This window comes from Clarias gariepinus, chromosome 24 (genome assembly GCF_024256425.1).
Source record: "Clarias gariepinus isolate MV-2021 ecotype Netherlands chromosome 24, CGAR_prim_01v2, whole genome shotgun sequence".
Taxonomy (NCBI): Eukaryota; Metazoa; Chordata; class Actinopteri; order Siluriformes; family Clariidae; genus Clarias; species Clarias gariepinus.
This window is the reverse complement of record NC_071123.1, coordinates 12143051-12169600: the sequence shown is the minus strand read 5'-3', so window position 1 is coordinate 12169600 and position 26550 is coordinate 12143051. Positions and strand designations below refer to the sequence as shown.

Here is a 26550-nt window from a genome sequence, read left to right as displayed (position 1 = left end):
CCACCACCGGCACCAGTTATCCTCCATGAACCACGCCTCCCTGCACCACCCACATATGATGGCGACCCACTAACTGTCTTTGTTTTCTTGTGCTCGAGCTCCAAGCCTCATCCTTCACCATGGAATGTTCAAAGGTAGCCTACGTCATTACTCTTCTTTCTGGTAGAGCAAGGAAATGGGGAACATCCCTATGGGAAGCCCAAGTTGACTGCTGCACCACCTTCATGGCGTTCATCAATGAAATGAGGTGAGTGTTCGATCGCTCTTTTTCTGGACGACAGGCAGCGGGTCAACTTCTCAACTTATGTCAAGGGACTCCTTTAGTTCACGACTATGCCATCGATTTCAGGACTCTGGCATCCTCTTGTGTTTGGGATCGTCAAGCACTTTACGACACTTTCCTTCATAGACGGGCTCCATCAAAGACGAGCTGGCTGCTCGAGACCTCCGTTCCACTCTTTAAGAGCTCATGGATCTCGCTACCCGCATTGATGCCCGTAAGTGCGATCACCTTGTCAAAGCCCACCAGTTGCCCTATACTCCGCTTTCGCTCAAGTCACCATCCCAGACTTCACCAGGACTGAAACCCCACCTGAACTCATGCAAATTAGCCGTACACGCCTTTCACTAAAGGAACGCCAATGCCGTCGTGATGAAGGTTCCTGTTTCTACTGTGGCCGAGTGGGCCACTTGGTGCAATCCTGCCCATTAAAAGCCCGGGCCCCAGGTAATTTGGGGAGTAAAAGGGGGCCCCATGCTCAACCACCTCCCAGATGCGTGACCACTATTCTTGATAACCTTGACCTACAACAATCAGTCCCATGTCATGAAAGCCCTCAAAGACTCTGGAGCCAACCAAAACTTAATAGCAGCATCCACCATCAGCCGCCTCAAGATCCCATCTCATTTACTTAGCCAGCCATTTCGCATTCAGGCACTAGATGGGAGCACACTTGTACCAATAACTCATCGCTCTGCCCCACTCATCTTACAGCTCTCTGGTAATCATTCGGAAACCATCTCTCTCATGATTATCCAAAGCCCCCATGCACCAGTAGTTTTGGGTCTCCCATGGCTCAAGAAGCACAATCCCCACATCAATTGGACTAGGAACAGTATCTTTGAATGGAGCCCCACCCAAATGTCCTCCTGTCTCCAGTCTGCCTCCCTCAGGAGCAAACCCACCTCCTCAGAAGAGGAGATTCCTTGTTTTTCTCTGGTTCCTGTTGAATACAACGACCTCAAGCAGGTGTTCAGCAAATCAGGTGCCGTCTCTTTACCTCCCCATCGCCCTTACGACTGCACCATTACTGAAGATAACAAATGGAAAACAGCCTTTAATACCCCCACTGGCCACTACGAGTACTTGGTGGTCCCATTCGGCCTAACCAATGCCCCGGCTGTGTTTCAGGCCCTCATAAATGATGTTCTTTGTGATTTTCTCAACACCTTTGTTTTCGCCTATCTTGATGATATTCTGATCTTCTCTGGCTCACTGAAGGAACACAAAATCTACGTACGGCAAGTCTTGCAACGTTTAATGGAGAATAAGCTCTATGTTAAAGCGGACAAATGTCAGTTTCACCAACAATCCACCTTCTTTCTGGGCTACCTCATCTTCCCATCAGGAATCCAGATGGACCCAGCCAAGATCAAGGCAGTCACTGAATGGCCTACTCCATCGTCCAGACGTGAGCTCCAACGCTTCCTGGGCTTTGCCAATTTCTATCCACGTTTTATCAGAAACTAGAGTTCAGTGGCTACGCCACTCTAACCTCTACCAAAATTCCCTTTTCCCCCTCAAGCCCAGGAAGCATTTAACCAGCTTAAATGTTTATTCACCACAGCACCAATTCTGGTGTTCCTCGTCTCTTTACTTCAGTTCATGGTTGAGGCTGATGCTTCCAAAACAAGCGTGGAGACACTGGCTGGAGGGAGCCGAACACCCCTTTATTGTCTGGACGGATCACAGAAACCTTGAATATCTCAAGTCGGCTTAGAGACTTAACGCACGTCAGGCACGCTGGTCGCTGTTCTTTTCCAGGTTTAATTTCATGTTGTAAAATTACCGTCCAGGCTCTAAGAACACTAAACCCGTTGCCCTGTCTCGACAATTCGCCACCCCTTGGGACACACTTACTACAGAAACCATCCTATCACCCCAATGCCTGGTGGCTGCTACTCAGCTAGAAGTAGAAAACCAAGTCCTGCAATCACTAGAGCACGAGCTAAGTCCTAGTAACGCCCCTCTCGGGAAGCTCTTCGTTCCAGCTTTTAGTCCATCCTTCAGTATTAGAGTAGGGCCACAACTCAAAGTTAGCATGCCATCCAGGGGCTACTCGCACTCTCGCCCAACTACAGCAACGATTCTGGTGGCCATCCATCACAGAACACATAAAAAACTTTGTGGCCGCATGCGACATATGCACCAGAAACAAGGAACCCAACCGTTCACCCGAGGGTCTACTCAAACCTCTCCCCACCCCCACCGACCATGGTCCCATATGGCTCTCCCTCTCTCCATGCGCCGAGTTTACCCCACATTCCATGTCTTCCAGATCCGCAGATTGGTGCCATGCCCTTTGGCTTCACCCCTCCCCCACCACCTCGGCTCATAGACGGGGGCGAAACCTTTACTGTCCGTGAGCTGCTCAAGTCTCGCCGCAGAGGGCGTGGCTTACAATATCTTGTGGACTGGGAAGGTTACGAACCAGAGGAGAGGAGCTGGGTTCCAGCCAAATGTATCCTGGATCGCTCGCTAATCACAGATTTTCACCAACTTTATCCTGAGGCTCCCTCAAGAACGCCAGGTGGCGTTCGTAGGGCGGGTGATACTGTCACCGCACGCCAGGTCATGCCCACCTGTCAAACCAAGCCATGATCTTCCACGACTCCATTTCATACTCCAGTCCACTGTTTAAATTTTGCCGCCTCATTAACCGGCTTCAGCACACCTGTTACTTATTTCATTCTCTACTCTGCTCTATTTAACTTGCTCACAAACAACCACCCATTGCCAGATTATTGTGTGCCTTAATGCCCAATTCTCCAGCGATTTCACCTGCCTTGCTACTCGGATCTCGACTCACGCTTTGTTTTACGGATCACGGTTTTTGCTTCTCGTCTTGGATTATTGTTTGTTTGGATTTCTGGATAACGACCCCCGCTCTCGCATCTCGACCACAAATTCGAAAAACGGACTCTGTTTGTCTTCTCGGCTTTGACCCACCCATACTCACCACCGCGACTCATCTCCACAGCACCCCTCCTTTGCAACCCGGCTGATGCACGCGCTCTGCACTTGGATCCACCACGCTCGTCCGGACTGTAACACAATATTTATTTTAAAAATAAAAAGTTCCAAATTATTATGCACAACAGAGTTAAAACATTTTATAGGTTGTAAAGAACTGAAAATAGGCTTTTGTTGAATTTGCAGCTTTAGGAGGTCATATTTACTGAAATCAAAAGCTATTTCAATCAAAAACTCTTCTTTGATATCACCTTCACAATTCTTGCATCCATTGAACTTGTTGTCAATAGCCTCCCAGAGCTGCTGTTTTGATTCGAACCACCTCCCACTCTCATAGATTTTTTGCCTGAGGATGCTCCAAAGGTTTTAAATATGGTTGAGGTCAGTAGAGAATGGTGGCCACACCATGAGTTTCTCAACTTTACTCATAGCAGCCAATGACACAGAGGTATTCTTTGCAGCATGAGATGAAGATGATTTTTCTATGGAAGGCACGGTTCTTCTTTTTGTACCATGGAAGAATGTGGTCAGTCAGTATACTTTGCAGAGGTCATTTTCACACCTTCAGGGACCCTAAAGGGGCCTACCAGCTCTCTCCTCATGATTTCAGCCCAAAACATGACTTCGGCACCTCCTTGTTAACGTCGCAGCCTTGTTGGGACATGGTGGCCATCCAACAACCATCCACCCATCTGGACCATCCAGGGTTGCACGACACTCATCAGTAAACAATGTTCATGAAATATATAATGTTTTTATACCTTGTCCAAGGCATTGCAATAGTTGATGCTTATTGGCAGCAGAGAGATCCTTTTTCTTTCCCATATTGCTTGAAATCTGTGGCCTGCTTAATAATGTGGAACAACCTTCTTCAGTACTTTTCCTTTAATTGGGCTTATCTGACAAACTAATTATCACATATGTCTGAAATTCTTTCAGTGATCCGAAGAGCCCTGAGACACAATACAATCCATGAGTTTAATTTAAAAACTAAACATTTAATGTTAATGACACTTAAATCCAATTTGCATAATAATTTGGAATGCGGTGTATGCACACACGCACAGAAAAAAACATTTAACTGTTACAATTTTGTACTGTTATTCAAATGTAACAATTAAACAAAATAGTTTGAAATATTTTATGCAGAGACACATATGTGTACAAATTACAGATCACCTTTAATCAGAGGAAATCTACATCCAAATGAGGTGCATGATATAAAAATTAGAGCACTTTTTAAAATGGCAAAGGCACTTGTGCCTTCAAAAAGTAATTGGTCGATTTCTCTGCTCAGTTGCTCTATGACCAGATGATTTCATGATTTCCTTCCATATTCTTAATGCAAGTTAGCAAGTTTTCTCTCAAATTAAAAGGAAGCACACAAGTGCTGTATTTCTACCCTATAGAGCTTATTTGGATGTGTATACCTTAAACTAAAAGTTTAAACTTTGTGTTTTTTTTTTTTTATTAAAATTTATCTCCAATATACTATATTTTAGTCAGCTAAAATCATTAGCTGTTTGTTCGTTATTGCAGTGAGCGGTGTATTGAGGCCTATGATCTACTGCTGGCTCTGGCAGAAACGGAGCAGTTATTGGTGCTAGGCCAATATAGAGTTGCAAGTGTCCGCGCTGTAGGTAAGTATAAATAAGGGTGTATTACACATACATAAATGAATAAATAATTTTTGTTTAAAGCAGTTGTAAGACATTAATTAATATGCAGAGACTTCTACTGCTTAATCATAATATAGTTGAGACCACACCCTTAATCAGACTTGCATTGCCTGCCTGAGGAGTCAGATAATACAAAAAGTTAATAGTTTGACCATAATTAACATCATTAAATATGTAGGACATAACACATTGTACCCAAGTGTTGGACTCAAGAAAAAAAATATTTCAATATACTTCTCTTTTTAGAGCTTGTAAGTAAGTGGAAGAAAATTAGATGCACAGTAATGCATAAATGTATATTTATAAAATACTTCTCTGTTTAGAGGTTTAAGTAAGTGGGAAAAAAATTTGATGCACAGTAATTCATAAATGTATATTCATAAAATATGCTGCATTTGTGTACTTTCTAGGAGAAAAGGGCAGTAAGAGGAGCATCTCTCAGATGTTGCTGCAAGCTAATGTGCGCAGGAAGACTGCAGAGAATGCAGCTAAAGATTTGCTAGTACGACTGGATAGCAGCTGTGGAGGCTTTTTTACTGTTGCTGACTGCAAAACGCAACCATTTAAGAGCCTGTCTTCTAACATTCACACCAGGTATAGTTGTATTATATATGTATATATATATATATATATATATATATATATATATATATATATATATATATATATATATAAAATCTATATCTTTGTTTTAATCTTCGAGTGTTAGCAGCTTACATGTGCACAGATACATTGCCCCATACTATGGTCAAATATTTTTCCTTTTCTAAGTGGCCCAAAGTCCCCATTGCAGATAAAGTTAAATTTTGTTTCCTTTGGAAATCAAGGTCCCAGAGCCTGGAGAAAAAGTGGATAGGCACAGAATCCAAGTCCAGAGTGAAGATTCCACAGTCAGTGATGAGTTGGGGTCCCATGTTATCTATTGGTGTTGGTACACTTTTTATCAAGTCCAAAGTCAGTACAGCCAGCTATATGAGAATTTCACTTCTAAAATGAATTTTTTTGCAATATTCAATTATTTTCAAATGCACTAAATATATTTTTGACACAAACAACGCATGAATGTTCTTGAAATGGATGACAAAACTGGTCTTTTGAATGGCAAGTTCAACTTCGAAACCAGAAGGTTCTCTTGACATGACCTAAATAAGTTGCATTTACTCTCGATGTGTATGTCCCATGTCTCAAATACCACTTGCTGTGGGCTAGCACACAGCTGATAAAGAGAGCCCTTCTCCCCCTTACTAAAGGTAGACCATGCTGAACAGTTTTAAACCATGTGAGGTTTTTTTTTTTTACTGTCTGAGCAAGTTCTTTGTTCATGTTTTTCTTTTTTTTTTTCTTTTTTTTATTTAGTCATGGCCAATTTCTCCCCGTCACTAGGGGGCTCCCACTACTACTATCATTCAGCCAGGAGGGCCGAAGACTATCACATGTTTCCTTTGAACCGCGTGACACCAGCCGACCCCATCTTTTCGAACTGCTTCCTCGCGCACCGTTAGGGGGCGAAGGACACACTCGAAGGAAAGCGATTGCCACTCCTTCCGCGTGCGCAAGCTCATAGATGCCCCTGATTGACTGTAGAGCTGTGATTAATGTGGAAGCACAACTCCCCTTTGAGAGAGCTCGGCCAGTCAGCTTTCTCTAGGCCTCCATCACCCGGGTAACAGCATCACCCGGGGATCAAACCAGCGATCCCCAGACAATAGGCAGAGCACTTTACCACTGCGCCACTCGGAGGCCTATGCGGAGTTTTTATGTAACTTTTTTCAGGGAAAAAATAAATGTTCATGTGTTTCCAGTTTGGGTGGGTATCATCTGAGCACAGCCATTTTTAGGTTTCCCTGGAAAATTCTCTATTGGGTTAAGGTCTGTATTCTGGCTAATGACACTCCAGAACTTTTAGAGTGACTTTTAGACTTTTAGAAATGTTTTCTTGCTGGTCTGCTTCGGGTCATCGTCTGGTTGAAATCGTCTGGTTTCCCCCTAGCCTGATATCCTAAACACTGTGGTTTTCATTCATGAATGCTCTATATTTTTGAACATAATAATTTTCATCACTCTAAGTAGTCTGTCAGTTACAGCCACAGAGAAACATCCCCACAGCATACTGTTGCCACAATTGTGATTGATTTTAGGGATGGTATTAATATGGTGATTAATACCTTACCAGTTAATACCTTAATACTCATTTCTATGCACATGGTGTGGGAAATTGTGTCCAAATAATTGGAGGAGTTTGCTTCTTATGGTCTAAAAATCTTTCGGTAATTACCTTTGTTTTCATTCTGACATATACATCATTTACTGTGAGACCTTTTATAGACAGGTCTGTGACTTTCCTAATTATGTTCAATGAATTTACTAAGGCAGCAGTGGACTCAACTATTGTGTGAATGTTGACCGGAGGTTTGTGTGTGTGTGTGTGTGTGTGTGAATGTTGAATGTTGGTCCTACAAAATGGGATTAAATTGTCACACTTGGCCTTCATTCGTCACCACAGGCCTCCACAATCCCTAGGACTACAGAGGTTCCTAGCTAGATAGATGGATAAAATCTGCAATAGTAATTTATGTATTAACTTTTTTAAAAGCTTTCTTGAAAATGTTTTTTTAATATAGTCATATATAACCATTACTTTATGAAAATAATTATGCTGACTGATGTGTGTGTGTGTATGTATATATAAAATTAGGCTTCTGACTTTTTTTGATTTTCCCAGCACAACCATTACCACAACTAGCTCTGACACAGACTTCTCTAAAAAAGATGAGCAGCGTCTGAAGAATTACATCCGGCAGCTGAAGAATGATCAAGCAGCTATTAAGCTTACCATGCTGAAGCTAGAGGGTGCACACATCCTGAGTTATGACATCAAACCACATGCAGACTCGCATCGACTAGACCTGGAGAATGCTGTACTAATGCAGGAGCTCATGGCTATGAAGGTATACTCAGCCCACCAATAGACACTGATTGTGCAGAGGGTTTATATAGTGCTACAGGACATTGATTCTAATACTACCTGAATTACCAACAGTCTGGTACCTTATGGTGGCACTGTGTAGTGTCTTATTGTGCTAAGTAAATTTCACTTATCCTCAAACAGTACTAATTGTTATGAAAATCAGCTATTTCACATGGGTTCTCCATGTTTTGCTATTTTTTGCTGTATGTAGGAGGAGATGGCGGAGCTGAAGGCTCAGCTTTATTTGTTGGAAAAGGAAAAGAAGACTCTGGAGCTGAACCTAAAACTGGTGAACATCAAGCAACTGAAATCAAAGGTAGAGGAACAAGAAGAAAAGTGCAGAGGTTCACTCAGCTCTAGAGACTACAGCACCAAGGACAAAAGTGCCAAAGTGAGTCACACAAGCATAATTCGTTCCGGAAGCGGGCTCATATTACAAATCACTCGTAAACCAAATTTACTTTTCCCATAAGAAATAATGGAAACTCAAATTATTCATACTACAGCCCCAAAAAAATAAATACATTTTTAATGTAATTTTAAAAATTATTAATACAAAATATGAAGTAAAAATAAAATAACATAACCTTTAAAAAAAAAAATCCAGACAGATAAGTGTTTCCGTTTGTGCACACAGGCGCTGTGTGCGCGTGAGCGGTGAGCGCATACTAACAGAATCACTGCTGTAAAGTAAAAAAAATAAAAAAATGAATTGGCACATTACCTTTGAAAAGAATCGCGACAGAGCAGAGTTTCTGTGTAAGGCAGAGTGTGTGTGTCTGGCGCTGTGTGGGAAGCCAAGAGGAGGAGGGGGTGGGAGGAGGTACTACCCCCCTTCCTCTTGGCTTCCCACACAAACACACACTCTCTGCCTTACACAGAAACTGCTTACAATTCTTTTTAAAGGTAAAATGTAAAACGACAGGCTATACAGAGAGGGAAAGAAAAAAAGTCCCTCTAATGAGACTTGATTTTGCTTTATATGCGCGCACACACACGCCCTGTACAAACACGCTTACAAACACAAAATAAAATATGTTTTACACACAGGTAGTCACGGTGTTATTGTGAACAGTACACGCGTGCACGGATGTTGATTATACCAGTAAGAGATGAGCACTAAGACCCATCAGAGGAAACGATTACCTACAATGTCCCAGCACAAGAGAGACAAACATTTGGCTGAGTTGTGATCCTGTCAAACAAGAAGCACATGCGTGATACATGATACTCGGTGCTCGTAAACCATTACAATGCTCGTTTTTCAAGTCGAAAATTATTTAAAATCTTTGCTTGTATTGCGAAACACTCGTAAACTGCGTTACTCGTAATCCGAGGTTCCACTGTACTTGTTAAATAAATGCTGCCTTTTGCAAAGTGAAAGTGAGTACCCTGTAAGCAGCTTTATTTCACCTATATTCAGTTACCAAAAAAACAACGTTGCACATTGTATGTGAATGGCTGAAATGTGGTTGTGAATATGCCTTTTAGCGGATGTAAAATGTTTGCATTTTGGCACTTTTTTGTGTGTGCGCACACACATGGCGCTTTTATTTTACAAAAGAAATTCAAGTGTATAGGTGGAACGGCTAAGACATCAATTGATGGAGATTTTCTTTATCACAACATGCATTGTATTGTTATTTTAATCACTCAAAATACAACACATGATTTTAATGCGATTAAAAAAAAACTCATTATTGCATTATGTTTCAAGACATTCTTAACGTACCTTAGGTTACAGGGGGATAATAGATAATCAATGTTAATATTTTGCGGTGTTAATGTTATGGCTCATAAGTGTATGTTGTCAAAGTATTTTTGGAGATATAATTAAAACTAAACATTAGGTAATAAAGGTAAATTTAAGATTTCTTAAAACATAATGCAATAACTATTTATTTATTTATTTATTTGACTACTTTACTGCTACCAGGCAAACACAGGCAAATAAAACCAGGCAAATAAAACTAGTTATTGCTTTATGTTTCAAGACATCCTTAATTTACAAAGTTAGATTTAATTGCTGCCATTAATAAATTCTGAGAGATACTTAAAGAAGAGGCATGTAATAAATACATAAATAGGTGGTTTAAAGTTCTTCCCGTTGCGGTAAAAAATCAGGGTGGATTTATAAGCCAAAAAATTTATTGCTTTGAGTTTATAGATTTGCTGTATGTTGTGTTTATTTGATTAAACTCAAACCATTTTTTTTAAATAATCAGCGTAGACACACTGAAATAGCTAAACTACAGTCTAATGCCACGAAGCTTTAAGATTAAGAATTAGAATCTTAATTGTTATTGTAGCAATGGAATATTGTACAACGAAATGTATGTGCCATTTCCTAGTGCAAAATAAAATTACAGTCACTCTGATAAAAAAAGGCTAATATAAGTAAAAATATGAACATAAATGAACAAGATTAGAATCTAAACCTTTATTTGTCACTCATTTATACATACAACATATTGCAATTGTCCCTTTAGCCAATGTTGGCATGAAGCTGTAATGTAAACATAGGACTGTGTTGTACTGTAAACATGAATGGTGCACTAGCTTAAATTGACCACTTAGCAGTGTTCAGCATGGTGATGGCTGAAGAATAAAAACTGTTTCTTAGTCTGTTTGTTTTAGTCTTTATAGATCTAAAATGTCTGCCTGAAAGAAGGCGTTCAAACAGTACATGTCCTGGGTGTAATGGGTCCTAAAGAATTTTTTTTGCATTCCTGAGACAACAGGAGCTGTGAAGTTCTTCAAGTGAGGGGAGAGGACAGCCAACTATCCCCTGAGCGACCTTAATACCTCTGTGGAGCTCTTTTCTCTGTGTCACTGTACAGCTGGAGAACCATGCACAGAGACAGTAGACCATGATGCTCTCTACTGTGCAGCGGTAAAAAGACACCAGCAGTTTCTTTGGGAAGTAGAGTCTCTCTTGGGCCTTCTTTACTACCTCTGCAGTATGTGTCCCCCAGGTCGGGTCCTCGCTGATGGTGACTCCCACAAAGCGGAACTCTAAGACCATATCCACACAGTCCCCATTGATGATGAGTAGCTGAATGTTGTCTGCCTTTTTCCAAGATGAGCTCCTTAGTCTTTGCTGTGTTAAGGAGCAAGTTGTTATTCCTACACCACACTCTCAGTTTCTCTACTTCGTCCCTGTAGGCAGACTCACCCCCCACCGACATGAGCCCTACGACAGTGGTATCGTCAGCAAACTTGACAATGGTGTTACTGTGGTGGGCAGGAATGCAATCGTGGGTGTAGAGGGTATAGAGCAGGGGGCTCAGCACACAGCCCTGTGAAGAGCCAGTGCTCAGACTAATGGGTGTTGAGTAGTAGGGGCCCACTCTAACCCTCTGAGTGCGGTCACTCAGGAAGTCCTTGATCCAACGACAGGTGGAGTCTGGAAGTCCTATGTCTGACAGTTTGGTCACCAGTGTGTGGGGGAGGATAGTATTGAACGCAGGGCTGAAGTCTATGAAGAGCAGCTGTGCATAGCTTCCCTGCTGCTCCAGGTGGGACAAAACAGAATGGAGAACAGTGGTCACAGTGTTTCCCGTAGACCTGTTTGCTATGTAGGCAAACTGGTGCGGGTCAAAAATAGGAGGAATGAATGACATGATGTGGTTCCTAAATAGCTTCTCAAAGCACGTTATATCTACAGGAGTCAGTGTGACTGGTGATGGTCTGTTTCTTGGCCAGAGGCACTATGACCAAGGATTTCAGGCAGAGTGGCACAGTGGACTGGGTTGAATATCCTGGTAAAGACCCCAGCCAGTTGGTCTGCACAGTCCTTCAGCACGCGCCCTTGGGTTGACCTCTCGGATGCTGTTGTGGAAAAATACTCAGAGTCAGGCTTTGCTTACAGAAGATTACGACCTTTATTATCATGCAGCAATGGCCGGAGCTGCACATCCCTTCAACATCTGTTTCCCATTAGGGGCCCTCTTTAGCTCACAATGAAGGTGCCCCAATGTAAAGCTCTGGTTTCCTTTGCACACGCACACAAAGGAGCCTATGTCTCAGCTTCGCACGCACATCCCCGATTATATACAGGTATGGTACCTTCTATCCCCCAAAAGTAAGTAAAATCAAATGAAATTAAATAAAAAATTTTCCCATATCCCCCCCTCTGGGACTTATAAGTCCCACATTAATTGTTTACTCTAGAGTGCGACTCCATGAGTTAGTCTTCCCTACACTAACTGGTGATTAAATTAAATCACTGGATTTTTATCAATGACCAACCTATGGATTCGTACTCGAGGGAAGATTGAGCCAAACATCTCCGCCCTTATTTGACTAGGACGGAGTAAAAGACTCGAGCTTCATGACCTTATACTTCCCATAACCCAATAACATGACATGAACATGTAAATAATACAGTGATTTTCTAGGATTACATCAGTTGGATAAATCATATAACCTACAATGAAACATACATAACACAATACAATTTTTAAGAATAGACAGAATTTTAAACAGCCTTGTTGTAATGTAATAGTCTTCAACCCAGATGCTTTGCGCATCGTAGAGAGTCAGTTGGAGCCCACAAGAGAGGTTGCCAGCACGTCATTATGGGCTCATGCCATGGACGATACGCATCAATATATGAACCAGTAAAGTCTCTTAGTCTCAAGTATGGGTGAGTTAGGGATATCCTCGATAACCGTGTCCAGAAATTTATCCTTGTCTGTTGTTGCTAGGAAATGCTGTTAATTTTAGAAAACCTTTGGTTAAATATAAATCACATTCATAAAATTCATTAGACACAATAACATCACCCATTAGCTGCTTCAATTAAATTTCGGCATCTGGAATAAAAGAGAACGTTGTTTAGTGGCATTACATATTGTCATAATTTGTTTAAGGCTTGCTTTCTTCTCATGCACTTTTTCTGTGGAGGAAATTAAAATTAGTTGTCGCTTCTGCTGTTTTATCTGTGAAAGCAATATAGTGTTAGTTAAACAGAAATGCATTTATACAATATAGAGGACATGAATTATTGTCACACATAATCTGTACAGTTCTTTGTCCTGTCAATTGTGTAAGGGGGAAAACTGGTCTCAGTCAGTCAGTCAGTCTCGTCTGTATCATAAGTGGGATGCTGCTCTTAAGCAGTTTCTCATACTTAATTTGGAGCAGCGGGGTGTTTGACGCTGCGCAATTTGGGATCCAGCTTGTGCCAATAGTTGGTTATTTACCAATAAAGATTTACTTTCTTTGCACTTTTGTTACTATTTGATGTTAGGTCCTTCTCTCTTTTTTCCATCCTTTTCGGTACTCATGTTTTGGGGATTCTTGTGTAATGTTTCAAGTGATACCACGTGGTTTTGCCTTTCACTTGAATCACTGTTTGAGTGGCTGCCACAACTTTGTAGGACCCCTCTCTCCTGGGCTTATGCCATATCCTTCTGAACACTCGCAAATAGACCTGGTCTCCTGGAGTGGTGGGACATGGAGCGTCTATTCCTTCATCGCCTCCTTGCTCTTTTCCTGCACATAAATTACTTCATATATGGCAGTTAGTTTCTTCGTATAAGATTGTTGCAGTTGTTTTAGCGGTGGGCCTTTATATGGCTTCTACAGAATGGCACAGGCATGGGTCGACCCAGAAGCATTTCATGCAGAGTTCAGTGTATATTTCTGTTAGTTTGCATGCTTGTTAATTCATTGGTGCAAAAAGTAAAGCCTCAACCCAGTTAAGCTTTGTACTACTACAAATATTATTAATTTTGGCTTTGAGATTGCCATTTATACTTTCTACCTTTTCCTGGGACTGTGGACATACCCAAATCTTTGCTATGTTCCCAACCGTTGTAATACCTGCCTTACATTTTCTGAATAAATACTGATCCATTATCTGAACTGATCTCTAACGAAATTTCAAATCTAGGTATCACTTCCCTTGTGATTTGATAACTATTCAGTTATTACGAGCATGTACCTTTCGCCTCGAACCCTACTTTATCATGTCCACATAGTTTACCACAAAGTGCTTGAATGGTCACTCTGGTACCAGTATATGACCAATAGGTGTCGCTGCTTCCTTCATGACATTATGCTTAGTGACATAGTCATTTCCCTTTTTATGGGCCTGACATTTAATGACAGCCAACCATCTTGGTAGCATCATAGCAGATATTACATATTATATTGTTTGTTCAGCATGTTAAATGGGAGTTCCTTCACTCCTTTTAAACCCTCTTTGCTTCCATACTGCTCCAAACAGATGACATGCACCATGCAAATAGGCTGAATCTGTAAAAACATTTGTTTTCCTTGTTTCCACCTGCCAATTATGAAAGCCTTTTCATAATTGGCAGGTGGCTGTGGGCACTTTTCAGCTCAGCTGATTGAGTGAAACACAGTTACGAACAATTCTGAGATAAGACGGTTTAAAGTCCTTTCCATTCTACATTGTTATTGGATACCTAGTGTGACTTCCTACCTGGTCTCTAAACTAGACCCATCAGCAAAGTAAGTGATTTCTGCAACAGATATCGGTTTAGACTCGATCAGGCCGTAACCTAGTAAATGGCAATGAATTCTCCACACAATCATGAGACACTTCTTCATAGGCATAAGGGATTAATTTAGCTGGGTTAGCTGTGTCACATTGCTTTATAGTAATGTCGGGGTATGTGAGCAGTGAAGAATAACCTAGAATGCGAGCTTGAGTTAGAACAAATTTCCCTTCCTTTCACTTTATACAAACCATAGGTAACCTGTAGTCAACGTAGATGATTTTCCAGATGCATAAGGTACAGCTACAAGACCCTGTTGATAGCATGGTGGGTATCCTTGAGCTATATTATCTAGCTTAGTGCTGTAGTAAGCTAGGGGCTGGTTTTCCCTATCACTGCAAGTTTCCTGCATCAATGTAGCTGAGGCAGATCCATCAGCTCGGTTAGCCACATACAGATAGAACAGCTTGATATAATCAGGTGTACCTAAAATGCATTTCTTGTTGATGGATTCAAATGCTAACAGTTCATCTGTGTTCCATTTTAAGGGAGCATTTAGATCTTGTAGTTTTTCTTTTCTCATTATTTCCCTTAGTGGATCTGTTTTTACTGCATACTCTTCACTCGTGTCAGCAGGAAACCTGTTACCCCTAGAAAGGTCATCACTGTTTATCTGGCTGTGACACTGGTGCTTTACTTATGCCTTCTAATTAGGTAGGCACTACGGCTATCGTCTCATGTGAAAATAGTCACCTTACCCATTCAACTTGAGGCTCGCAGTATTGTAGTTTAGCGTTGGACACTCTATGACCTCCCTGAGCTACATAGCTTACTGAGTACCTTAATGGAATCCCTATGGCATGCTTCTAATGATGATAAACATATTAAACACTCATCCATATGCTGACGAAGGCTGTTTTCCATCCTTAAACCTCCTAAATCAGCTTCCAAATCTGATTGGATATATGCAGTGAGTGGTTAAATCTACATGGCATTTTTGGTACATATATTGTTTACCAGTACATGTAAATACAAACAAATATCTACTCTCACCTGCCACTGAAACACTGAAGAAGACCGAACAAAGATCTGTTACATGCCCGTGTGTGTGGCATGTAGGCGTAAATGCGCGGATGCTGGTGGCGGCGTGCACGCGCGCTCTTTCCTCTCTCTCTCTCTTGCTCTCCCTTTTATGCAGGTGGCCCCACCCTGATTGGCCGTGCGTGACGTGCCCCAGGATTGGCCGTCGTTGGATCTGCGCGTCTTTTTAAGGTCGCGGAGGAAAGCCGGAAGCGCGCGCTGTGTGATGTTGTCTGGGAGATGTTGCTAGTGCTTGTTTGTTGGTGTTTTGAATAGAGCTGTTGGATCGCGCCTGTGTTTGTAAGCGTGTGTGGTGTGTGTTTTGTTCTCTTGTGTTTATGTTAATTGTTATGTGTTGTAGTTATTGTAAATAGTATTTTTGTTAGTATATGCATTTCTTTTATGGAAGCAGTAGGGGTTGGGTGCCATTTTAGTTAGACCCGTTTTCTCCTGTTTTGAATGTTTAGTTAGGGAGTCAGTTTAGCCCTGTGTTTTTGGTTTAGTTTTTCTTTGTAGTTTAGTTAGTTTCTGGGAGGAGATAGGGCAGGGTTTTTGTTTATTGTTTTGGCCTTGGCCCAACCCTGAAGCCGAGAGCTTCCGGTGTGTGCGTGTGTGTGAAAAATAAAAAGAGAAAAACAAAGACAAAGTTGGTCGGTTGTCGTTTAAGTTTTTATTATTTATTACGCCCTGGAACCCTAGACCTGGGGACGTAACAAAGTGGGGGCTCGTCCGTTGCAAGTTCGTCCCTTGCGAATTAATAAAGTGGGGGCTCGTCCATTGCGAGTAATAAAGTGGGAGCTCATCCATAGCACGTAACAAAGTGGGTGGCTCATTAATAAAGTGAGGTCTCGGTGATTGCGGTTAATATAAAAGTTTTTTTGCCTGCCTTCTTTAGCTTACTTGTACAGTTGGTACATTAAAATGGATTTTGATCTAATTGCCTTTACGCTATCTCCTAGCACGGAGCAGTTTAATCGCTGTCGTAAAGACGATTTGTTTAAAATAGCAGAATTTTTTGGAGTGGACATGCCACGTAAAATCTCAAAAACGGAGGTGAAAAAAATATTATATAAACAATTGGTTAAACAGCAGATTCAGCCTGAGGAGTCCAGGAGGGATGCTGACGATAGAAGCTCTTCAACGCCGACGGAAGTCGACGTGAAGCCACCATCTACGCCACACTCACCCACAGCTTCCAGGTACCAAGTAACTGCACCACCTCCCACGTCATTATTAACAAATTCGGACCAACTATTAAATTTAAGAGCAAAAGAAATAGAATTGGAAATTAAACGAGAAGAAACTGAGGCAAAAAGGCTTCGTTTAAGGGAGCTAGAGCTTGAGATGGAGAGGGAGCGTTTTCAGCGAGATCACAGCCGGCTTCACCGGGCTGAGAGCGCGTTGGAGAGTTCCCCTGCTTCTCCGTCATTTGCTCAGTTACCTACGGGGCCTGCGCCGGTCTCTTCTAGTGTCGTTTCTGCCCCAGTAACTATTTCTTTGCCGAATTTTGACGTGAGCAAACATATTAATTTAGTCCCTCCGTTTAGAGAAACCGAAGTGGATAGCTATTTTATAGCCTTTGAACGTGTTGCAGCTACTTTGCAGTGGCCAAGAGCGATGTGGGCTCTTCTATTACAGTGTAAGCTAACTGGCAAAGCGCAAGACGTTTGTTCAGCGTTGCCAATAGAACAAAGTCTAGATTACGACGTGGTTAAACAAACTGTTCTTCGTGCTTATGAGTTAGTACCGGAGGCATATAGACAAAAATTTAGAGCCCATAAGAAGACAGACAAACAAACTTTTGTTGAGTTCGCCCGAGAAAAGCAAGCTCTTTTTGAAAAGTGGTGTGCGGCAACTAAAACTACTACCTTTGAAGCCTTAAAAGAATTAATCTTACTAGAAGACTTTAAAAACTGTATATTTGAAAATTTAGTCATTCACTTAAACGAACAAAAAGTCACGTCTCTGTCAGCAGCCGCTGTGCTGGCTGACGAGTTCGTTTTAACACACCGAACAGTTTTTACTCCTACGTTGAGAACTGATAAATTTGCTGTCCGTGGGGTTGAAGGGCAGGTAAAACCTTCAGCTGGTAGTGTGAGACCGGCAAGGGGAGGAGTTTTTAGAAGTTCTCAGTATCGCACAGGGGGAGGTAGAGTCTGTTTTTATTGCCTCAGTGAAGATCATCTTATTTCAGACTGCGAAGCCTGGAAAAAGAAAAAAAATGCATCAGTGAAATCTAAGAGTGTAGGTTTTATTAAAAGACAAAGAGAACATGTTTTACCTGATCCAACAATAGCAGCATATAAACCCTTCATGTTGCAGGGATGGGTGGCAGACAGCTCGGAAGGAATTCCCAGGTCAGTGACTGTTCTGCGGGATACAGGTGCAGCCCAAAGCTTGATGCTAGCTGGCACACTACCTTTGTCACAGAAAACGTACACGGGGGCTGATGTAATTTTGCGGGGTATAGGAGCAGGCTGTGTTAAAGTTCCACTCCATACTGTCTACCTTCAAACTGACATAGTAAAGGGTGAAGTGTGTGTTGGAATTTGTGCTGAACTCCCTGTTGACGGAGTACAGATTATTTTAGGAAATGACCTAGCTGGTGGTGTTGTTTTTCCACAACCAATTGTTGTAGATACCCCCATAACAGATGTGAAAAGTGACCTCTCTTCTCAATTTCCAGCAGTGTTCTCATCATGTGAGGTTACACGAGCACAAGCGCGGGAATTTGACGTGGGTGAGGTGTCTAACTCTTTTCTGCAGTCTGCAGCTATGACTCGAGAACTGTGTGTTAAACCAATTTTACCCAACCATGACGTTTTACCATTACAGATGGGACGCTCGCAGTTAGCGGCGGCGCAGAAGGCTGGTCCATCATTGCCTACATGTTTTGCAACTATTTTAATCTGTGCAACTGTGCTGATCTGTGTTGGTACCTCATTCTTCGTAACAAAATTGGATTTGTTAAAGGGTTATTGGCAGGTGCACCTTGCGCAGCGTGCTTTGGATGTCTCCGCGTTCGTAACACCAGATAATTTCTTGCAATATACCGTTGTGGCCTTTGGTATGCAAAACGCTCCAGCTACCTTCCAAAGGTTAATGCACAAAGTTTTATCTGGCGTGAGAAATTGCGAAGCATATCTTTATTCTGTTGTTGGGTATCCTTAGCTGTTGTTCTGTGTGTTTTTAGTCAAAATAGAATTTTGACTTTTATGGGTGGGGGTGTTACATGCCCGTGTGTGTGGCATGTAGGCGTAAATGCGCGGATGCTGGTGGCGGCGTGCACGCGCGCTCTTTCCTCTCTCTCTCTCTTGCTCTCCCTTTTATGCAGGTGGCCCCGCCCTGATTGGACGTGCGTGACGTGCCCCAGGATTGGCCGTCGTTGTATCTGCGCGTCTTTTTAAGGTCGCGGAAGAAAGCCGGAAGCGCGCGCTGTGTGATGTTGTCTGGGAGATGTTGCTAGTGCTTGTTTGTTGGTGTTTTGAATAGAGCTGTTGGATCGCGCCTGTGTTTGTAAGCGTGTGTGGTGTGTGTTTTGTTCTCTTGTGTTTATGTTAATTGTTATGTGTTGTAGTTATTGTAAATAGTATTTTTGTTAGTATATGCATTTCTTTTATGGAAGCAGTAGGGGTTGGGTGCCATTTTAGTTAGACCCGTTTTCTCCTGTTTTGAATGTTTAGTTAGGGAGTCAGTTTAGCCCTGTGTTTTTGGTTTAGTTTTTCTTTGTAGTTTAGTTAGTTTCTGGGAGGAGATAGGGCAGGGTTTTTGTTTATTGTTTTGGCCTTGGCCCAACCCTGAAGCTGAGAGCTTCCGGTGTGTGCGTGTGTGTGAAAAATAAAAAGAGAAAAACAAAGACAAAGTTGGTCGGTTGTCGTTTAAGTTTTTATTATTTATTACGCCCTGGGACCCTAGACCTGGGGACGTAACAGATCAATTACAGTGAAGTTTATGGCTTTGGGAGAGACATTAGTTAGCAGTGTGTGTGGATTTGGAACATCTGCTGGATAATTTACCTGTTATACTATTAAACTGCATCCAAATCATGCACAAGACGCCATTTATTTGTACCTGGCTTGATCACCGGGAAAATAGGAGAATTACAGAAACTGGTTGTCTCTTCTAGTACAGATGCCTTTACTAGGCCTTCAATAATGTTTTTTTTTTTTAATGCCAGCTTCTGCCTCAGATCGCAAAGGATATTGTCTTATTCTGAGCAGTTTTACATCTGGTTTAAGTTGTACTTAAATTGAGCTGGCTGAATTAAATAGGCCTACAACTGTGTCATGCCGATCCCATAATTCAGGTGGGATCTGACTATCCATTTCCCTATACGATTCATCTTCGACAGTCTCAACTACCTTAGATGCTGATGCCAATTGTGTTTTTGACTTGTGGCTAATTACAATTTCCTATAAGGGTTACCAATCAAATTATTACCACACAAGATTTTAATATAGTTTTTATCTGTAGCATGGAACTCCCACTGGACTTCTTTAGCTTTCTTCCTTATTGGTCCTATGTCCTTTGAGCTGTAATTTATCCTACCGTACATATAATGTCACCTGAAGAACAGAATCAGTTACATTGAACCACCTCTTTACAAAATCACACTCATCTACACTGATAGCTGCTCCTGGCCGGCCTATGATGATATACTGAGTAACTGATTCAACCAACTTTGTGTGCTTTTGTTTCTTCCTGCCACGCCTGTCCTAAGTCAGTATCTTTGGTTGGGTCATACATCATTGTACAGTGAAAGTCTGAACAGGGTAATTGTGCTTCAGGAATCTGTGATCAACATACACACCTTCTGGAGAACACCATATTTGCAGTCCTAATTTACCTAATGCCTCTCTGCCTAGTAAATTAACTCGTGTATGACTTAAGACTAATACAGAGTTGGTCATACTTTTATTGTTAGTTTGTAGACAGTCTGGTGCGGTTGTAGGGACTAACTGCTTTTGTCCCAAGAATCCTACTGTCTTGGCAAATTTTCCCCAAACATGCAATGTGAGGCATGACTTTAATTTAAGCATGCATAAACTGCTCCTGTATCAACTAACATGGGTGTACTTTTACCGTCTATCCCAGTGTGTAACATGAGTTCTTGTTAGTTGTCAAAATAGGTGATTGATTCTCCCCTGTTGGATTCTCTGGGCCCCCTAACACCCCTGTTTTGGATCCCCCTCTTCAAGGATTTACTGGGCCTTGAACTTGATCTCGGGGAGGATGTTGCCACCCCCCTCCCATCGCATCCCCAGGGGCTGGGGCCATGGATGGTAGGCAGTTTGATCGGTTGTGTCCAGCCTGTCCACACCCCCAACACACGACTGGAGGATAGTTAGACTGAGTGTTCCTTTGTCCTCTCTGTTGCCGATTGGCTTTCCACTCCCTCTGCCCTGGCTTTTGAGTGAAAACGTTAATGACAGGCGCAGGCATCTGGTTTGAGTTTGGAGGTAGTGCTGCTGATGATGTCTCACTGTTTCTGCAGCTGGCTGGATACTTGGTGAAGGACTGCTTGGGGCCCTCTCTGTTTCTTTGGTAATCAGAATAGCTTGGGCCTTTTTCTTGGTTCGCTCTGTAAGTTTTTCAAGCTGTAACCGCCTTCAGGTCGCCCCTTTAATGTCTTTGGGTCAATTTTAGGTGGATACTCGGCGCGAAAGGCCTTCCACACAACAGGGCGGTAAGCCTCAAAGACAGTTTATCCATGTGTTATGTATTCACAGCCTCACTCGAGTCAGAAGCACGTTTTTCCTCCCCCCAAAATCTTCAGTTTTCATATCAATCACCGATAAAAGCTTGCCTGAGGTCTCCTCTTCTACGACCTTAATCCATTTTCCTGTGCCCTCGTGAATGTTAGGGAGGCGGTTGACAAGTCCCTCGAGATCTTAAGCTGCCCACGATACAGTATAACTGTCCCAGTGCACCTTTAACTAAACTTTAAGCAAAACTGGGAATTATGGAGCTAGGTTCCTAAGTCTTCCAGTGTTTCTTCTATGTTTCCAACTGCCCATATTAAATAAAAAATCCTCTTCACCTTCATCCCCTCTACTGTACAAAGACCTATGCCCAGTCCTTAATGTTGTATCTATCTGACTTCTTACTTGTCCTGGTGTTTTAGTGCTCCTGTCTTTACTCTCTCACTTATCTGCACCCTTTCCTGTTCCTTTATCTTATTCTTTTCCCCACATAGCTTTTTCACTCTGTAAATCTGCCCCTACTTTCTTATAACAATCTAATGGTGTGCTTTCCTCTCTACTCCTTCTCCTCTCTTTTCTCAACTTCACACCTGGCTCTCTGTTGTCTCCATCTAAATCTACATGACCTTCCATTCGCATTTTTTCAACATTCAACATTCCCTTAAACATTGGGAATTGACCTTCTGCCTGCACAAATGGGGAGGTATAACTAGCGCTTCCCCTCTGTTACTCTGTTTTTCTGTGCCTCACTGTCTGACTTTCTCAACTTTTTCTCACTTGCTTTTTCTTTCTTACCAACTCTACTCATTCTTTCTTAAACAGAGCTAGGACCTCTCTTTCCTGCTGTCTTTTCAACTCCTCTGGACACGCTTTTTCTCTCTAGCCGCCGTTTTATAATTATAATTAAGGTTCCATCTCCTCACCATGCCACATCTAAGGTCCCCTCCTCTGGCCATTTTGTAATCATATCTTTAGTTCGCTTTTACCATTTATTGGAGATCTTATTTATGAGATCTGCACACAAAGGATGCTTCAGCACTAATATCTCCACCGGAGAGCCTGCCATTATGCTTTATAGCCTGTCACCACAACTTAGATATTCTTACGTTATCTTATGCCTAAGCCCTTTCTTAATGATTAAATTTGCTTACAACAACATACAACATTGTATAATCACAGAAATGTCCGCCTTCCTTACCAAGGCTCAACAGTTATAACCACTTTTTAATATACAATATTTTACTATTTGCCTATTAGCTTGCCAAAAAGTATAGTATTCTTATACACAGTGAACACTTTCATCAATAACTAATTAATGCCACAGTATTAATATGGGGTTCAGACACATTCATCACTCCACACTATTTATTTATTTATTTATTTATTTATAGGCTTATGCATTCATACTTTGTCCCTCTTTTCCTAGAAAATAGGGCTTATTCTTTGCATACTTGTCCCCTTTGCTAATTAGGGCTCATACACACACACATCTCCGGTCCGGCAACAAGCTGCCCCCCCTCTGAGGGTTGTACACACAATTCCCTCGGGAGGTCCAGCCCTGTTCGCTGGACACAGAGCTTATGGTATCACTTACCCAGATTCCATCTCTCTCTCTCTCTCTCTCTCTCTCTCACACACACACACACACACACACACACACACACACACACACACACTTAGGCGAACATAGAGCTCTCACACACTCAGACAGTAACAGACAGACACAACATCAATTAGACACAAACAATTGCAATTGCATTCAACTTAATGGCACAAAATAGCGCTCCACATAGAAAGATATCAAATAAAAGCCACAAAAACTCATACAATACCTTTTTTGGTGGCTACACAATGCTTACGACACCGAAAGGTGGTTCTCAGACGAAAGGGTATTCTTTTTATTAATTGTTGCGTATCCTCACACAAGCAATATTACTAATTAAGCGCAACTCCGTATTAACTTGCTTTCCACTCCTTGTCATCCATCAAGGCCCACTTGACAATGAGTACAAATTAATATCAAGACTATCTACCTTTTTACATTGCCCTCTTAGCAACTCAAATAGACACTCAAATGCGCTCTCATACCATCTGTTATTGCTACCATCAATCAATGCCCTCTTGACAACAAAACAGACCAATGCAATGCTTATTTTATCTATCAGTACAACAGTTAGTAAGCTGATGCATGCATTCTCCTCTGGAAACAAAGCCCATTTTAAATTACTTGAGTTGGAGAGGCCTTTATCAGGCGTCCTTACCATCATGGGTGATCCCCAGCAAACAACACAACCTAAGTATATAAGCAAAAGTTGCTTACCTTTGTAAGTGGCCACTTGTTTGTGTTGCTGACCAAGGAAGCCCATGCTGATCAGTCACCTTTGCCCCTTTACCACCCTGCTCGCAGCGCCAAGATGTTGTGGAAAAATACTCAGTCAGGCTTTGCTTACAGAAGATTATGACCTTTATTATTATGCAATAACGGCCGGAGCTGCACCATGGACACAACTTAATCTTTGGTCCGTTTTCACCATTATATATGCCGGGCTTGCTGTAAATCCCTTCAACATCTGTTTCCCATTAGGGTCCCTCTTTAGCTCACAATGAAGGTGCCCCAATGTAAAGCTCTGGTTTCCTATGCACGCGCACACAAAGGAGCCTATGTCTCAGCTTCACACGCACATCCCCGATTATATTCAGATATGGTACCTTCTATCCCCAAAAAGTAAGTAAAATCAAATGAAATTAAATAAATTTCTCCCATAATGCCCCTCTTCAGGCTAGCACGGGTAGTAGAGGGCCTTGTCACCAGACCTAAAGGCAGTATTCCTCTCTTTCAGCAGCCTCTGGACTTCCCTGGTCATCCAGAGCTTCTAATTAGGGTAAACGCAAATACGTTTATCCACTGTGAAAATGTTTGTGCAGTTCTTAATATAACACATTACACTATTGCTAAATACCTCCAGGTCTGGGTGTTTAAAAAATGTCCCAGTTGGTCATGCTGAAAATAGTCCTGCAGTTGCTGAGAGGCTCCGTCTGGCTAAATTTTACCTGGTCTTGTGATGTTAGGGGCATGAATGGGATGCAGGCCGGGATTAAAAACTGATACGTGGTCAGAGTGGCAGCGGTGTAGCCCTGAAGCCTATTTAATTTTATTCAATGTGTTAGCTCCTCTGGTAGCACACTTGATGTGCTGATGGAATTTAGGTCGCACAGGTTTTAAATCCACATGGTTGAAGTCTACATACTCCAGGTTCGGGGAGCAGTGACTGTCTACAGTCACTGGTTTGTACACCAGCTGTTATTTATGTACACACACGGCCCACCTCCTCTGCTCTTACTGGAGTCACTGTTCCTATCGTGGCACTGTACAGGCTAGCCTGCGAATCCGGGATCAGTGAGAGAAGCCAAGATTCAGTGATCAACAGGATGCAACTGTTTTTTATTATGTTATTTGATACCACTTGTAGCCTCAGTTCATCAATCCTGTTGACAAGAGATCTAGCATTTGTGAGAAAAACACTGGGGAGCAGTGGTATAACAGGCTGTCGGCGTAGCCACCAGCCCTGCTTTTGTTTTCTCTCTCTGCGCCGCCTCTTTCGCCTGCCCGTAAAAAAATTAATTTTAGGCAGAGATGTCAGCTTGGTCTTGTTCAATTCAATCTAATTTTATTCGTATAGCACTTTTAACAATTGTCATTGTCGCAAAGCAGGTTTACACAATCATAAGAATTATAAAAGTTTGTATGAAATGTGATTGTGTATGAATCAAAATGATCAGAATGTCCCTGATGAGCAAGCCAAGGGGGACGGCGACAGTGGCAAGGAAAAACTCCCTGAGATGGCAGTAGGAAGAAACTTTGAGAGGAACCAGACTTAATAGGGAACCCATCCTCATTTGGGTGACAACGGATAGCAGGGATTGATCTGCTTTTATAATTTGTGCTAAGAGGCTGAAAGTTCAGTTTAACAGGAGATTTATATAAGTTAATATGGAGTCTGGTTCATTATTGGAGGCTCAGGTAGACTGTTGGAAACTTCCGTCCTGAACTATCGAGCGACTGCAGTCACAAGTCCTCTGAGAACAGCTGTCAGCATCAGCCGAGGCCTAAGCCATCACGGTGGAAAAGTGGAACTGTACCCATTTACCACACGTATCCCAGACAGACCACACAGCGCATCCATGCGACAATATCTTCAACTAGAAGCGGGACATCAGGACAAGTTAGACAGGTCCAGAGGTTAGTGGGAATCTGGATTACTGGCAGCTCAGGAGAAACATGTATAGCTCGATAGAGAGACAGGGAGAGATAAAGAGAGAAAGGGAGAGAGAGAGGGGAGTAGAGAAAGAAGAGGACTCTGGCAAGACTTACTATGACAGCATAACTAAAAGGGAGAGCCAGAAGGAAACACAGACATGAGGGCTCCCTGAGATGTAAAGGGACCAATCACTTCATCGTCAACAAACCTGAGTGATCATTGAGAGTGGGGAAGACAGCATATAAACACCAGTTTACCATAATACTCTACGTCCATGAGTCCCCCAGATCTGCTTCTTTACCTAAGGCAAATCTATTTACAAAATGGCTTGACTAAATAAATAGGTTTTTAGCCTAGACTTAAACATCAAGACTGTGTCTGAGTCCGGAACATTAGCTGGAAGACTATTCCATAACTTTGGGGCTTTGTAAGAAAAATTTCTGGCCCCTGCTGTAGTTTTCAGAATACGTGGTACTGACAAGCAGCCTGCCTCCTTTGAATTATTTGTCGTAAAACCCCCAATTTGCTACCAGTGAAACCGGTTTGATAACTTTACACGTATCATAAATGAAACAGGTCTTTGAACATGTTCAAAACAAACAGAAAAAAAGGTGTGTGTATGGGGGTGTATGTGTGTGAATCCAATGTGTGTAGAGATAAAAATCTTTTATGTTTTTTTTTGGGGTTGCTACAATATCATTTTATTTACAAAAACACTTGCAAAGAGCAAAGTAATGGAGTGGCCTAGCTGCCTCCACTTTGTTTGTCATGTCAGCATTTACAATCACTTTAACATATTTGCATCAAGTACTCAAATACTCATGTAGCATTTTTAGTATTCATAGCAAAAGCAAAAAAATTATAAATTCTTATAATAATAATAAATTCACAGGACTACTACTACTACTACCAATAATAATAATAATGAAAAAAGTCCTGTCAAAGTAGAATCATTAATGATACAAAAGTAGGAGAAAAGAAAATGAAGAATAAATACATATCAGTATTTACAATTTGAGCTTGACACGTGTATGGGCTCTGTTGCTTGCTGTTAATAGGCATCTAAGAGATATTAACATATCAGCTTCAGTTGACACACAATACCTGAGATTGAAACACGACTGCCTCTACAGGTAATG

The 26550-nt window shown here is 41.9% G+C and overlaps 1 protein-coding gene across 7 annotated transcripts in view; it reads left to right on the top strand.

The window, feature by feature from the left end:
* mcc (MCC regulator of WNT signaling pathway) overlaps positions 1–26550 on the top strand; it is a 355742-nt gene that overhangs the window by 231704 nt on the left and 97488 nt on the right. For all 7 annotated transcript variants that reach the window (XM_053485491.1, XM_053485493.1, XM_053485497.1 and 4 more), the window contains 4 exons: positions 4793–4893; positions 5343–5526; positions 7655–7880; positions 8112–8291. In XM_053485491.1, the coding sequence (XP_053341466.1) occupies positions 4793–4893; positions 5343–5526; positions 7655–7880; positions 8112–8291 (691 nt within the window). The remainder of the gene's footprint in view (positions 1–4792; positions 4894–5342; positions 5527–7654; positions 7881–8111; positions 8292–26550) is intronic.